Source organism: Plectropomus leopardus, chromosome 15, assembly GCF_026936395.1.
Source record: "Plectropomus leopardus strain MGB_pleo_1.0 chromosome 15, ASM2693639v1, whole genome shotgun sequence".
In the NCBI taxonomy this organism is placed as follows: Eukaryota; Metazoa; Chordata; class Actinopteri; order Perciformes; family Serranidae; genus Plectropomus; species Plectropomus leopardus.
This window is the reverse complement of record NC_142190.1, coordinates 24,808,588-24,825,247: the sequence shown is the minus strand read 5'-3', so window position 1 is coordinate 24,825,247 and position 16,660 is coordinate 24,808,588. Positions and strand designations below refer to the sequence as shown.

At 39.1% G+C, this 16,660-nt stretch overlaps 1 protein-coding gene across 9 annotated transcripts; it reads left to right on the top strand.

Annotated features, from left to right (window-relative positions):
- The first annotated feature begins 273 nt into the window (after positions 1–273).
- On the top strand, positions 274–15,820 carry il13ra2 (interleukin 13 receptor, alpha 2). 9 transcript variants are annotated; one of them, XM_042499894.2, is made up of 10 exons: positions 274–420; positions 653–778; positions 1,359–1,516; positions 4,103–4,259; positions 5,264–5,384; positions 6,767–6,951; positions 7,139–7,293; positions 8,300–8,447; positions 14,086–14,203; positions 14,296–15,820. In XM_042499894.2, the coding sequence occupies exons 2-10, from the start codon at positions 688–690 to the stop codon at positions 14,372–14,374; spliced, it is 1,212 nt and encodes a 403-aa protein (XP_042355828.2). In that variant the 5' UTR covers positions 274–420; positions 653–687; the 3' UTR covers positions 14,375–15,820. The 9 variants fall into 9 exon arrangements, with proteins under 9 accessions (XP_042355828.2, XP_042355827.2, XP_087944842.1 ...); XM_042499893.2 differs by having other exon boundaries at positions 7,139–7,311; XM_088088716.1 differs by lacking the exons at positions 14,086–14,203; positions 14,296–15,820 and adding exons at positions 8,770–8,844; positions 11,801–13,250 and having other exon boundaries at positions 7,139–7,311.
- The last annotated feature ends 840 nt before the right edge of the window (positions 15,821–16,660 follow it).

Below are 16,660 nucleotides of genomic sequence, written 5' to 3'. Positions count from 1 at the left end.
CTAATAGCTGAATTTGAGGTTACACATGATCTTTTTCGTGATTTTAAAAATCATCTGGACATGGCACATACATGCAGAGAGCCATCAAGTGGCTCTTTAAAAAAAAAAAATATATATATATATATAAAAATTGTAGCTACAGAACAGCAGCCAATATGAAATGAGTGTAAATATATTGAAGCAAATTATCCCCCCACCCCCACCTCTCTCTCTCTCTCTCTCTCTCTACTCCCCTCTCACCACCCTTTTCTCTTCCACTAAAACAATTATCTATTGCTCACCTATTGCATTCAACAGGGCGAGACAAACAACTCCGTGTCAGAGTGATTTGAGCAGCACACATGGTCAGTCCTCCCACGCTGCAGTCTCATAAACTCTGTGTGAACCTGCCTCTGAGGAAAACCGCGCCGTCACAATCATGTAAGTACATTAGTCTCCTAAGTCTGACAGCGTTTTTTGCTTTAACACATTTTTTTTATTGTGTACCACTGGGAAAATTCCTAAAGGTCATTATGAGAAGTTTTTATTTTGTTTCCACGCTTTTGCAATCATTTATATTTTGATAAATAATTTAAAAATTCGATTTTTTTTCCACATTTGTATTCTCTTTTATCTGTTTTAAACGTTTTTTAAATCTGTATTTTCTTTTCAGTGTTCTATTTTTAATCAAGTGTAAGCTACACAGTCATGGCGAGTAAATCCTGGCTGAATCATCAAGTGACACTGATGCTGCTCTTTATAACCTGGAGGGAGAGCATGCACTGCAATGGACTTACAGGTTAGCCCAGATTTGTTGTCTTTAATTATGGACTTATTCAAGTCAGCCGCCTGCCGTTTTTCACGTGTTTATCTTTGAATCATAGCCTATAACTACAGCATCGAGATGTAACGTGGGGGTTAGACTAAGTAAATGAAATAGCTTAGATTATTAATTGGTGTGCAGAAACAGAGAGTTTTTGCCAGTATGGTTGCGACTTTGTGCAAAACCCTCCAAGAAATTAAGTCTAATTTGTCAGTGTGGATGTCTAAACACACCTACACTGTAAAATCTGCCAAGTTAATCTAACTTCAAAAAAAAAAAAAAAAACACTGACTGCCTCAAAAAAGTGAATATAACTATTAATCTTGATTTATGTTAACTTTTTATTTATTACAATTTTGTTTTGTTTTTTTCATAACAAGGATTTTGCCCTTGATGTTCTGTTTTGTTAATACAGACTAATTAATTAATTAATTTGAAAATACAAATATGGTTGACTAGTTTGCAACCAGAAGAATACCATAGTTAACTTGATTTACTAAAATTGCTATATAATATATATTAGATCCACACAATCACTCTATATCCCCCCCTGCAGTGGATCCTCCTCAGGACCTTGTAATATCAGACCCTGGGCATCTTGGACATCTCCTGATTACATGGAGCCCCCCAGCCAGTCTGATTAATAGGGAAGAGTGTGCAAGTGCAATACTGTATCAGCTGGAGTACTTCGACACATACAGTAACAGCTGGAGTGTAAGTATTCATCATTTTATTTGAGTCTAACATAGATGAATTTGCCTTACCTCGTGACAGAAATGATTTTCATCCCTTTCACACACAATGGTTATAGCCATTTTATTTTATTATTTTTTGCATATGCATGTTTTTTTTATGCTAAAGGTGCACAACAGCCACTGACCACAGTGTATAACGCCATGCACTGCCACCTGCTAGCCAGTCACTGTAAGTGCAACGCAAATGTTGAAAATGTTCATATGAAAAAATAGAGATACAGAAGGGATTAGAATTGTAGCCTGTGAGTATATGTTTAAATTATGTGAACACAATAGTTTAATACAGTTTTATAGTTTTCTTTTTTTATCTTCTGTAGAAAACACAGATGAATCCACTTGAGTGGACATATGAAAAACTCCCCAAAATACATATGATTGATTGATTTCTTTTTTGTGTGTCATGCACACAAACATGTGCCCAACCCTCACGGTTTCACAAGACATCATAATGTTGCAGTAAAAGAAATCTTGACGGACGTGGTTATAATTCATGCCAGCATGGGCTAAATCATGATCAGCTCTACTAATGAAGCAATTAATTTCATTCCTACATGGAATTAGATTCATACACAAAAATACAAATTTAACAGCTGTACATTTTTGTATTGAGAATACCTCCTAAAACGATCATGTTGATGGAGAACAAAAATAATCGTGAGATTCTGTTGGATATTCGAGAGGATTGTATAAGAACCTGCCGAAATTAAAGATCAAGTAGACAAACTGGCTATTGAAAGGACCATGCAATGCAGCAGGCTGGTTAGGAAATGAATTATGTTTTTAATGTCTCCGTGAAACTATCTCCGTTTATTACAACTCTGATTAAATATGTAAATCTGTTAGACAAGAACTTTTGACTTAAAAAAAGAGTTCATTTTCTACCTTAAAAAAAGGTGTTCTTAAGCTTCAGAAATGCTGCGTCCCCTACGCTGATCTTCTGTTCCCCTTTTATTGTGAAACTTTGCAGTATTAACTCGTTGATTAGTTTATTGACATGAGGAGACCAGCTCTGTGGAAGCTGTAAAAGGTTATTGTTTTGTCTGTTTTGAATAATTCAAATTTCTAGCAAAGGGTGCAGTATATAGCCCATAACACTGGAAATCTGCTCCAAATTAGTTTGGTTCTGTAGCCATGTCCTCGGGTAGTGTGAGAACTGTTATCATGTTTTAATGTGTTTCAGTGTCAGAACATGTTCACATGGTTTCAATTTCATGCAGCCTCTAGGCTCTGTAATCCTCTGAGAATATTTCAGTAAAGTTTACCCCTAAAAAAACCTTTCATCACTGTGAAATATATTTTTGAACAAGGGCCAACCCTTTAAGCATTTGTTTTCCAGCTGCTATGGCTCTCTTCTCCTCTTCTTGCATTTTTGTTTGTTTGAGGATTTTTATTTGTGAAAAAGCCACAAATGCCCGAGCCACAGTTTTCAACATTTCATCTGTCATTCCACAGTGATATGCTTGATCAAGACTGGACTAATCATAAAATCCATAGATGAGTTTAATTTCTACCCGTGGCTGAATGTTTATTAAACAGAAACAGACATGGTAATGTTTGTGTCACATATGCTGGGCTCTGAGTTAGGTCACATGAGTGTGACAGATGACTATGTTTCGACTAAGACAATGAAAATATATGTGCCTATAGTGATGATGACTTTGACTTATGACCACGATGAAAATCGACATGATTTTTGCACCACCCAGTCTCATTGTCACATTAAACAAAATGTGTTCATTGTTGTCAGCATATTAAAACAAAAGAAGTGGTGTGCTCACTCAAAAATCCTTTAGAGTATTCTGGGTGCAGACTCAAAACTCAATTGTAAAGAGATGTCATCAGCACTCACCGATAAGCATTTAATACTGTGTATTGATACACACAGACAAAAACAGACGTGTTTCAGACCTAAGCTTTCTTCAGCGTTACACTGAAGAACATGCGAGAAGAAAGCTTAGGACTGAAACGTGTCAGTTTTTCACATCTTTGCATTGACTTTGTATGTTAACTCACTGCACCAAACATTCACATCATGTCCGGTGTAAACACAGCATGATATTATACAAGTCTTTGAGAAAATGGTTCGGCTTCTCACTTGATTTGTTACCTAAGTAAATATTTTTCTTAATGAGTTTATGGTCTCAATCACTAGTTTCAAGTCTTCTTCAAAACAGCACATTGTTTATTGTGTAAGATATGGTCCCACTTAGTTTAAAAATAGATCATAAAGCAGGATATGCTTTAGGGCATTGCTACTTTGTTACTGACAAGTGACTTTCACGGCTGTGTCCTTGAGTTCTTTGTCAGATCCATGCCTCGCCCCTCTGAAGCTCCACCATCTTGTCCAAATATGGTCACTTCTGGCAAAAAAAAAAAAAAATCCCAAACTCATGACTTCAAAACAGTTGTCCACAAACCAATGATGTCAGGGTAGCTTCTTCCATAATCTATACAGTCTATGGTGTAAAGGCATCTCTGTTGAAAGTCTGATGACAGTAAACAAACATTTAAACCGAATAATGGTGTTGTGTTTCTTGGTTGGCAGGCTGTCAGGACACCTAGGAGGATGTACAGTGCCCAGTTTGATCTGATGAAAGATGTAACAGTGAGAGTGTACACTTTCCTGAGTGGACCCTGCACCAACGGCACTATGATCAAGAGCAAGAGCTACACTGAAGTGATTCAGAAACCTCTCAGCACAGGTCAGTCCTCAAGGTTTAAGGTTTAAACAAAGTTTAAAAAATGAAATTACATTTGTCCTTGATACCGCTGGAGTTGAAAGACGAGTCGATTAAAATCAGCAGCTACTATGAAGATTCCATCCAGTCGCTCGGGCATGTTGCTGCTGATGGCATCATTCAATTCTGCAGTACATTTTTTTGAATTTGCAGCAGTCTCGTGTCCTTACGGCTCCCAACAAGGTCTGCCTGTCCAGCATGGATAAATTATAGGGATGCAGCCATGGGGGTGGGGCCTCGTTCATTCCTATGAGAGCTCCTCACCGGCGCAGAAGGCAGAAAAAGCTCCTTTTCCAGGTTCAGAAATGTGTAAAATACCTGGATCAATTGGCCCATAGAGCATGCGTAATAGAGATTAACTGCAGCCGAATGTGGCTGAGTGTGGCCAAGTGTGAGCAACCGACTTCCGAATTAGTGCCTCGCTAACTTGAATGGTGGTCTAAAAAATTTAATCTTGTGGGGTTAACCATTTCTCTGTGAAGATGTGTGCAGAGCAGTCTCTGATTTCCCGTTCCTGAGTAAGCCTCAATCACATCTTATCCACTTTATTCTCCTGCAACCAGACATTAGCCAGATGAAGGCGAGGTAGAAGAACAGGTCTCCGTCCAAATTGGGTCAGCCTCGCCCTAATGCTCTCCTTGCTCTCCTCGTCCGGTGCTTTCAGTTTTGCCGCCCCATCCCTTGTCTGACTGACTGCCGTTGATGCAGATTCTCTTGTAGTCTGCTGCATTCAGTCCAAACCCGACACAACTTTTCTTGATTTTGATAAGTGTTTCTTTATTGTAGAAAAGTCATACCTTAGCAGAAGGGGCCATTGAGTCGAAAAAAAGGAAGAAAAATATAGCATAAAAGTAGCAAGGGTTTGAGGAGCTACTGGCTGCTGCATGTGCATGCGCTGCTGTAGTCACATCAAGATATCTGGAAAATGTATGAATTGGCATTGATTGGTTTTCACTTTCTCCCTCTAGGTGTTGTAGGTTCTGCCGTCCAGGATATTGTCTGTGTTTACCATAACATGAAGTACGTGGAGTGCAGTTGGGGAAAAAGCCCAAAGATGCCAGACAACTCACAGCAAACTCTATATTTCTGGTATGGCATGTAACCATCAACAACACTCAGTCGGTCAGATACAATTGGTCCCGAACTATATAACTATTTGATGGATTCCCTTAAAATTTTATTAAGACATTCATGGTCCTTGGAAAACAAATCACACTGATTTTAGCAATCCCCTGGCTTTTCATGTCGTGCAACCATGAGGTTTTTGATTGAAATATCTCAATAACTTTGGATGGATAACCATTAAAAGAAGAGATATTCAAGGTCACAAGAGGATAAATCTGAAAAACTTGACTTGTTTCCATCTACTTAAGTGTCAAGATTTCATGATTATATTGAGAATTGATGCTGATGGTAAATGATAGTTATAGTTTCTTCAAAGGTTTTCAGTGTTTAAGATTTAGGGGGATTAGTGGCATCTAGTGTTGAGAATTGCAGATTGCAACCAGCTGAAACTTCTACCTCTTATGGTGTGTTCACACTAAAAGCAAAACAAGCTTTTTGCACAGCGCGTTGATATACAAAGTCAATGCAGAGACATGAATAGACACAAATTCATGCCAGACGGCATAATGAACGCATGGATGTGAAAATGTGTATTTTGCGTCTTTGCATCCATCGTGCAAGTTTAAATTTTCCAATTTCAGCAAGAATTTTGCGTAGTGCTGTGATAGCCTGTCAGCATTAAGATCTAGTTGTCTAGTTGAAACTATGTGGAATCACAGAGCTACACTCAGCGTCAGTACTGTACAGAGACAAAACAAGGACCAAGGGGCAAAACTATAAAATTACATAAGCTCTGAAAATATACCCTGTGTAGCTATTTTTGTTGAGTTACCTTTTAGCACAATACTCTTGAGTAATTTAAGTTGGTCTTTTATTGTGGAAAGAAAACAGCGGAGGGCATGTAATGTGGCTGGGTATTGCCTGCCTGGGTATTTTTCTCTGATAACTTATCCTCTAGATGGTCAGGAGATTTTCACCATGAACCAAATTATCTACAGAGGTCTCTTCCTCTCCAATTCAAACGGACACAGTGATTTAAACTGGAAGAAACATTGAATAAAGAAATTTCACATAACACATACACATTACTTGCTATGTACATATAAATGGCTCATTCTAAGGTAATGAAAACATGATTCTTATTATCGGGATACACTATAGAAAAAAGACTTGGATTATAATATAATATAATGCATATCCCCTTAGACCCTATACACTGGACCTTGAATAGTGTTAAGGTTAAATTAGTTTCACAAAAACAAAGGCCACTGAACCTTGAAGAATTAAAATGATGGGAAAAAATATGGCAAACATCTTTAAATTTCATCAACTTCACAAAGCTCTCTTGATGAATAGATAGCAGCACGCATGTAAGCAGTGTGTTATCCGGTCTGTCTCTTCCCCAGGCACAAAGAGCTGGAACAGGCAGAGGAATGCCCGAAATATCTATACTCAAGCGGAGCCAGAAGTGGCTGCAACTTCTCAGGGAAATCTCTCCCTGAATTTACAAACATCAACTTCTGTGTAAATGGCTCCTCTTCTGAAGGACCCCTGAAGCCAACATTCATCTCTCTGCAAATCCAAAACCAAGGTACGTGCATGTTTACCCTCTGGAGTAATACAGCCTTACCATGCAAACCCAGTGAGGATAATAATAATTTTGACCTCATGTTTCAGGTCAGTACTCTCTCCACAGTGATCTCACCAAAATCTGCTCTTTGTTTACCTCTCAGCTTCTTTACACAATCACTAATCTCATTGATTTATTGTTTATGCAGTAAAGCCTGAAACCACTGAGAAGCTGCATCTACAAACAGGACCAGACATGCAGCTGGAGCTACACTGGGACGGTCCTAGTGGGAGGATCCCTGGACACTGCCTAGAATGGGAGGTGGAACAAAATCAAGAGGGATCTGATGGGAAAATTTCTTCGGTATGGATAACTCAATATGTAAGAAAAAAAAATCACTGAAATCCTGTAGTGAAGAAGTTGTATAGCTTTCCCCATCTTTTGTTTGTTTTGAATGGGCTTTAACAGATTCAAGCGTGATGAAAGCACTGCAGAGCTATCTGGAAAAAACAGGATTAGGCTGCGGAGAGAGCCATATAAACATCTTCTTTACACATGTTGCATTTTCATTCAATTTTTGTGTTATAACCCAGTACTTCTGTGTAGAAATTTAGCCCAATCACAACTATAAAATGTTGACAATATATGTTTATGCAAACTACAATACTTTGCTTTTGCCATATCAACATTTCTAAAGTGATGCAGTTCAGATTACATGATTGTCGCATCACATGGAGAAGGGGATGGTGGAGGGTGTGACACTTAGACAGCAGATCACTGAAACAAGACAATCAGGACATTTCATGTTTGTGGTGACCAAACCACCTATTAGAAACCAAAACATAATGTTTTCCTAGTTCTAACATTGTGGTGTTTGTGCCTCATACTAACCACATGTTTACTGCATTACTGTAAGAACATGTCTCCTCATCCTCATATCGGCTATGTATGTAATGTACAAATTTAACATGTCCTTGGTTGCAGAAACGTACAAAGCCTACATTAAATCTACCGTTTGCTTTAAGAGACTAGTTTTCTTGGCCAACCTACTTTGTTGCCATTTGCTCTATTAGTTTTAAAATGATTTATTCACTTTTCAAAGTGCTGAGTACGCAATTATTAGACAAGTTATATGTCAACAACCAAAGTGTGTTGTTAACAACAGTTTGTTGAGGAGTCGAAACTCACTGACATTCAAATATTTGGCAAGTCAGAATATTTGATTACTCATCACATAAATAAGAATTTGAGCTTCCAGTTGAACAGACAGACCTGAATGCAGCTTCAAGCCAGTTCAGGCTTTGGGCTAAAAGCAAAAACTTTCTAACTGTAACTTATATTTAAATATTTTCTTCCCTTATTTTAACAGCAGAAGATTTCAATCAAACAGACGAGCCTCACTCTGCCCTCCATTCACGAGAATCAGAGACAATGCTTCAGAGTTCGGTCCAGATTGCACAAGTACTGTGCAGACAAGAGCTTTTGGAGTGAGTGGAGTCGTCTGACATGCCACCCAGGTAATGATGTTTCAGTCGATTACAACAAACCAGTACTTTCTTGTCGTTATTACAAAGAAAAATGTAAAAATACAAGCATGAAATCAGTTCACTCGAGTGTGACAAACGTTTTTCATTAAAAATGTTCCCGTCCAACCTGTTTACTATATACAGTGATGTATCACAGAGGAAAACTTCCCATAACTTTTATGAAATAATGGGTTTTAATTCCTGACAGATTTAATTCTACTCAGGCATTCCTAAAAGATCTAGCCAATTCAATGTATCCCGTCGGTGAAGGAATTTCAAATTTAAGCGGTGAGGTGTTTTTTTGCGTTTAAAGCCACATCAGCGAGTCCTCATGAGGCACACATACTTTCTGGATTCCCAGCTAGAGGACCCTGATTGTCATCAATAAGTAAGTTTAATTGTATCTTATTCAAAATTGTTTGTTATTAAATTGCAAAACATAAATTGCACATATGTTGCACTGTTATACAAACCCCAGTTCCACTGAAATTGGGACGTGTAAAACATTAATAAAAACAGAATACAGTGATTTGTAAATTCTTTTCAACCTATATTCAATTAAATACGCTACAAAGGCAAGATATTTAATGTCCAAACTGATAAACTTTATTGTTTTTTGTAAATATTCACTCATTTTGAATTTGATGCCTGCAACACGTTCCAAAAAAGCTGGGACAGGGACATGTTTACCACTGTGTTACATCACCTTTCCTTTTAGCAACACTCAATAAGCGTGTGTGAGCCAAGGACACTAATTGCTGAAACTTTGTAGGTGGAACTCTTTCCCATTCTTGCTTGATGTTCGACTTCAGTTGCTCAGCAGTCCGGCGTCTCCGTTGTCGTATTTTACCCATGCCAGCGGCGTTTCTGGGTGTTGTATATATGGCTTTCAGTTTGCATGGTAGAGTTTTAACTTGCACTTGTAGATGTTGCGACGAAGTGTGTTAACTGACAATGGTTTTTCAAAGTGTTCCTGAGCCCACGTGGTAATATCCTTTACAGAGTGATGTCGGTTTTTCTTTTTTTTTTTTTTAAACCTGTTCTGTTCGGCAGCTTAGGCATGCAGTATGAGAGGTCTGGATGCCTTGAGGTGCCATAACAGATTTACTCTGCAAAGGAGGAGTCTGACATACTTCTTCCTGTTGCAGTCCGTACTGAGATTTATTGGCAAGGCTACCGGACAGCACAACGTTAGAGAGGATAGGGAGAGAGAAAAGAGAGAGGTTGGGGGACACAGAGGGGAGGGGTAGACACAAGAGACAACAAAAACAACAGCAACAATAACAACAACGACAATGAAAACGATAACAACAATGCTAACTACAATAATGACAGCTGCAAGTATTTACAACAGTATTAACGGTGGAAGCAGGCAGGAAATGAGTAAGTAAAAAAGAGGAAAAAAATAAAAATAAATAAAATAAAATAAATAAATAGAATAAATAGAATATTTTTTTAAAAATTAAAATAGAATAGAATAAAGTAAATAATAAATAAAAAATAAACAAACAAACAGAAGAACCCCCCCAAAAAAAAAAAAACAAAACAGACTGCATAAATACTTACCCAACATAACCTTGACATGGATAACATCCATAACTGTAACTGTTGTACGTGTGTGATTGTATATCAGTTGTGTGTTGTGTGTGTGTGCGTGTGTGTGTGTGCATGCGTGTGTGTGTGTGTGTGTGTGTTTGTGTGTGTGTGTGTGAGGGTTTGTCATTGGATGTGGTTTATAGTTGACAGGGGGGGGGGGCGTAACAACACCCCTCAAACCCCCAGGGGCAAGCAGGCCAAGACCCAAGCCATCAGAGCACCCAACAGCCCCCCAAAACACGACAGACCCAACACCACGTTCCCCAGAGACAGCCACGCCCCACCCAAGGGGAACAAGCAAGGGAACACAGAGGCAACACCCCCCCGGCCGGGGGAAGCCCACAGACGGACAAGGGACAGGAGGCCCCGTGGCCCAGCCCAAGGCCACCAATCCCGGCACGATCTGAGCCCACAGCCACAGGGCCCCACCAACCCGAGACCCGCCTGACCCCGGCAGGGAGCCCGCCATGCACCAGAGAGGCCAGAGCCCCCCCAACCCTCGGCCCCAACGGGGCGGGCTACGGCCCACCATGACGACCCAGCCCACCGCCCCCGGGCCAACCCATATACCCCGTGGGGAAGACGGCGGGGGGCCACAGCGGCCCCCCACCCCACCCCAGCCAGGGGCGAAACCCCAGGGAGACCGGGGAGAGCAATCCCCCAGCCCAGCCAGAAGCCAAACCCTCCACAGGCGCCGACAGGGTCCAGACCATCCCAGAGCTACCCAAACCCCCGGCAGGGCAACCGCCACACAGCAGCAGGGTCCAAGCAACCACTCAGCCCAGTCCCGCACAGAGAGGCCGACCACCAACCCAGAGCCACCAGCGACACCCCCGCAGCAGAACTGACGCCACTCCCCCAGACCACAGACCCCCCGTCCAGCCCTGCAGGGCCAGGGTCCGAGGCTGTGGGAGACCCCCACCCCACCCCTGCCGACCCCCCGTCCAACATGGATGCAGGGTGTATGCATGTGAAGGTGTGTGTATGTAGATGTAGGCGTTGTTATGAGATGTGTGAGAGACTACGGTGCAATTTAAAATTGGGGGGAACGGCCAGGGGATAGGCGCCCCACCGCTGGCAGACGGCGGAGTCTCCCAGAATGCCCCACCCGCCCCCCATGCCCTCAATTAAATACGCTACAAAGGCAAGATATTTAATGTTCAAACTGATATAAACAAATAATATAAATGAAATAATGGGTTTTAATTCCTGACAGTTTTAATTCTACTCAGGCATTCCTAAAAGATCTAGCCTATTCAATGTATCCCGTCGGTGAAGGAATTTCAAATTTAAGCAGTGCCGCCTGTGGGATCATGTCATGGGCATTCAATGTTGGTTTTCAGCCTTGCTGCTTTAGTTCAGATTTCTACAGATTCTCTGAATCTTTTGATACTAAGGACTGTAGACGATAAAATCCCTAAATTCCCTGCAGTTGTACGTTGTGGACAAAGTGGTAAACCTCGCACCCATCCTTGCTTGTGAACGACTGAGCCTTTCAGGGATGCTCCTTTTATACTAAATCATAACACACTTTTTTGAGCATTCCTCAACTTTCCCAGTCTTTTGTTGCCCCCGTCCCAGCTTTTTTGGATAGGTGTTGTAGGCATCAAATTCAAAATGAGTGAATATTCAAAAAACTTATTGCTTTCTTTTTTTTTTCTATAAAGTAATTCACAAATAAACAAACAAACAAACAAACAAACATCAATATTTGTGCAAAGTTTAATGTGTCTTGTTTTTTTTTACAGTCACTGATGCTGCCAAGATCTGGTCCCTTGAATGGTAGCAAGAAGGATTATCTTCTGTTTAGGCCCCAGAAAGTATTGGCATCAAAATGTATGTTATGATTATTGTGAGACGCTTAAAGTAATAAGTGCACCACAAATGTAGTGTTAAAGCTCAAAAAAGAGACATTCAGCTGCCTGAAAGGCCTAAATTGCACTTTTTGTCCATTTATCTGGGGTTACTAGAAGGCGGTTTTGCACTGTCGAAGGCCCTGTTGTAGCCGGGCTCTCAATGTAAATTTATTTTTTATTTTATTTAATCATTTTTTAAAAAAGAGGACCTATTTTGCTGATTTTTCTTAATTTAAGGTTCATACTAGAACATGTTTACATGCTTTGAAGGTAAAAAAACAACACTTGTATTTACACTCTGTCTAAGATGCTCCATATAAATTCCTGTCTCTTTAAGCCCCCATACCAAAAGATCCTAGTCTGATTCAATCAAGGAGAAATTTGCAACACCAGCAACCAAGCGTAAATCATCCTCCAATGTTAGCATGTTGACCATTTGTTTAAAAAAAAAAATCATTAAAAAAAATAAAAACCTGATGTAAACAGAGTTTTCAGATTGGTAGCATCTTGAGGTTTTAAGCCCACAGGGACTGTCTTTTTTATTTTATTTTATTTTTTTAAATAAATGTGCCCACATTTAATATGAAAACCCCATATTGTAATAATAGCCTAAATATGATACACAGAGTGTGGAAAAGGATATAACTATTCAAAGCACCAAAAAAATATTTGTTGCACCGCTAGTGACTCATACGTCTACACCCTGCAGGAAAAGAGAGGGAGTTGGCCACAACAAGCACTGCAGTGCACTTTTTTCTCTTCATTGGCGTATGTCATGTTTTTTTTGTCAAAGGAATATTACATAACTGTACTTTTGAGGGTACTGACTTTACAAGTATGATCAGGCTTTTTCTGAGAATGCTGGTTGATTTATGGGGCTCTGAGTAGTACATGATGTCTGCTAACTATATACCACTGAATGCACTTAATGGGTACTTGAAGGTGACAGTATCTGTACACATTGTACAAAGTGGAAGGCTGGGGGGTTCAGTAGGGGTCCAGTATTTTATTTTTGCCACCAGAAGGTAAATGGCTGTAGGCCTGAGACTGCCTGTTCCACGTAATTTATCAAGTATTGAAATAGACTTCAGACATTCCTTTCTCCACTCTTGTTGTAGCTTTTGGATGTACGTCAGTGCTCAAGTAACTACTCTGGTTTCTGTTTTGATGTTTAATGGTTTCCTACTTGCCAAATCTCTTGCCAGTTTATTGACAGTAGACTTGTCTGACTTAATTCATGTTGAAATCCCAATTTTTACCAATGCTGAGGAAAAGGACTTCTGCTTGATAAATGAAACTCATCAAAATGTTTTCACAGAATAAAATATTTGATGGAACTCTGTGCTGGTGTGAGTGTCCTTAATTGCACTCTAGATGGTTTAAAATGGTGTTCCACAAGGGTCAGCATTAGGCCCCTAGTTGTTTTCTGTACATTAATACTTTGCAACTGAACATTACAATATCCATTTTATAGTGATATATTATCTTTTATTTAACTGGTTCTGCTGCAATTAAGGCCTTTTCTCAGGTCACAGTCTCTTTTTGATGACCTCCAGACAGCCTTTATTAATTCAAAAAAGAAAACATGCATTTTAAAAGAGCACTGAGCTTTAATGATAAACTTTAGTGTTATAAGAGCTTAGGTATTTGGCTAGATAGCAAATGAGACAAAACTCATGAAGTCAAAAACTAAAAATTCTAATTGGAGTCTTATGTGTTAACAGGGCTTGCTTCTCCTTTCAACACAGACTATTATACAATCTGCTACACTCTTTACACTTGATTACGATATCCTGTGTGTGTCATGCTGCTGCCATTATTCTTTAACCACTGAATGCCATTTACACACAGTGCAATTGATTCACTATATGCATGACTATTTTAATTTGTGTGTATGTGATTATAGCTTTGTTTGACGTGATCTCAGTTAAAATGTAAATTTCTGTTGTAATACGGCTAAAACAACGAAAATATGTCCACCATACTTGCGTATATACAAACGTTTGAATATGGAACTTCCGCTTTGTTTGGACATGGAGTTAATTTTATTGTTGTTTTTGTAGATTTTTATGGACTTGTCTTTGTAAGGTTTGATAGACACTTTTTACGAGGAGATATGTTAAAAATTGTCAATAAACCTTAACTTGTGTGTGTATTTGTTCTTGCTTTGGTTTTAGAGAAGTGTGACGTGGCACCTGAACCAGAATGGGACATAGTACCTGTCTACGTATATATTGCTGTTGCCATCATCGCCGTACTGGTGATGTCGCTGTGTGTGGGCGCAGTGCTCAAAGTGTGAGTAAACACACACATATAGAGTATATTATGCACATCCACTGATATAAACACTGCAATTAGAAGCTCACTGCAAACTGTTTCTATTGTAGAGGGAGATCAAGACAAGTGAAGAAGCCAGACTCTCTGTTCACCAACCTGTTTGCCAGAAATTCAATGGCAGAGGTGTGAAAGACAAGAATTCATCGCTCTTTAACAACACATCTATCAGTTGTTTTTATTGTAGAATTCGACCTTTCACATTTTTCAGGGTCCTTTTTTGAAAATGACACAATGAAGCTCTCCAAGATGCCTAAAAGATATCAGCTGAAATTGTAACCACTGCATGATTACTGAAGATATTACAAATTTGTCTGAAGGTTGCACTGGGTTATTTGCCAAAAACAGTACAACAGTATTATATTAATCAAACATACTGTCCTGTGCGTGCCAGTTTTATTGACGTTTTGTACAAATGCTTGAATTTACATGAATTATTTTCAATCATGTTTACAGGAAATGTTATGTTACGGTTGTAGGTATCGCTCTGTGTCTTTGCAGTGATAATCACCAGCTCAGTCAGTCAGCAGAGATGACGTTGTTAAGGTTATATTCAGGAGAAATTGCGTACTCTCTGGGAATTTGTTTTTGATGTTTTATTATTTGCCAGATCTCTTGCCAGCTGATTCAGTCAGTATAACTCCACTTCATGTTGTGGAGAAATTTTTATTGAATTCTGTTTTACGTTTTCTTGTTAAATTGTACTTTGAATTCTTGCCACCTGGTTCAGACAACAAAGGTTTTATTATTATTTCTTAATCTAGTTTATAAGGATAACATGTATGAAAAGGTTAAGTATTTTATAGTATGCATCAAGCCAGTGAAGTCTTTCATTTCACATTTCATACTTTCACAGATTTTATAATGCGACTGAGTGGGATTCTTTTTTTCTCTGAATGGGTTAATACAAAAGAATGTGCCAGTTGTTCTTAATGCCAAAACTCCTTGCCAGGTGTGTCTGAAGAGTTTCAATTGTAACTTAACCTGCAAAACTATCTTAATGTAACTGTTGCCAAAATGGCTCCATTACATCAAATATTACCAAATAAACTCCGCTTTCCTTTTTACTTTTAACGTATTAAATTGTAAAGTTTATGATAGCATTATTTTTTTGAGCTATGCAATATAAAAAAACAGGTTTTTATATAAAAATCCAATGTTTGCTCTGAAATACAGACTTAAACATCAGTGTAAACAGGTGCTGAAATACAAAAAATGAATGTCTCACATACAGTTTTCATGTTCTCATATCCTGTTGGACTATTCTGGGCTTTTTCTATATGTGTTTATGGGGTCAAGATAATTTAAACTGCTGTTACTGAGTTATTTCTTAGTACTGGTACCCCACTGGGCCCAGGTGCGGCTCATGAGCTTCATGATGACCCTCTCTGCCTTGACCCAGATCCTTAAAGACAAGGAGCAGTCAGGAAAATGGCACACCTAGTGGAGCGAGGGGTCGTCACAGCAAAATATGGGATTAAGAAAATGTCTCATAAATCACTGGATATTGGCAGTGTTTGTTTTCTGTTTCATTCTGTGGCCTGTTTTAAATAAAGCGTAATGTTGGAGGCACTGTGAGCTGTAGTACTGTCACTTATGTAAAGACGGTTTAAGTAACAAATGTGGATACAATGACTTAATGACGGTGTCTGCCTCAGTTAACACAAGTGATATTTAGGGATCGATAATATAAAGTGAAGGTAGTGAAATCTTCTTTCAGCATTGTAGGTTTGGATCCAAGTGCAGAATTGACTGTTGAGCAGGCAGGAAGAAAAGTGCAAGAATTTAGTCCAGAGGAATGCAGGTTATGGCAAAACAAGCAACAAGGAAGAAGTAAATCCAAAATACATAGGAAAAGTCTGGTAGTGACTAATTGGGAAGTGCAAACAGGTGAGCAAAAGATGCGAAGACTCCAAAACTAAGGAGGGGCAGGTGAAACATATCAGGGCAGGGCAGACAATAAATACTGGAGGAAAAACACAGATACATGGCACGTCAAGAGAATATAACAGACTTAAACAGGAAACATCCCAAAACTGGAAAACAAAAATCTCATAGTAATGAAATATGTGAAAACAAAAGACATGTTATTAATAGCATAAAGATATTTGCCAGATAATCTCAAACAAAAAGCCTGAGGGTCTGGAGACAGAGCAGGACAATGACAGAAATTTTTGCCTGGCTTAAACCTGTCTCTCCTCAGAACTGCAGAAGACAAAACAACTAAAGGGGGATTTACCAGACTGAGCTTTTATCATAAACACAGAAAAACTGGTATGGTGTGTTGGATTGAATGCCTTCTTGTGGTACCAATTCAGTGTGTTGACACTTACAGAAGTAAACATTTAGGGGTCATTTAATTCTTCAAATACAAGCGGTTCCAGTAAAACAAATTTAACATCTGCTTAACCTTTGCTG

Excerpts from the sequence above, each read along its gene's own strand:
- il13ra2 (XM_042499890.2), top strand. The coding sequence starts at position 688 with ATGGCGAGTAAATCCTGGCTGAATCATCAAGTGACACTGATGCTGCTC. Across the intron at positions 6,952-7,138 it reads TCTGCAAATCCAAAACCAAG|TAAAGCCTGAAACCACTGAG; the intron begins GTACGTGCATGT and ends TTGTTTATGCAG. Across the intron at positions 7,312-8,299 it reads CGGTATGGATAACTCAATAT|CAGAAGATTTCAATCAAACA; the intron begins GTAAGAAAAAAA and ends TTATTTTAACAG.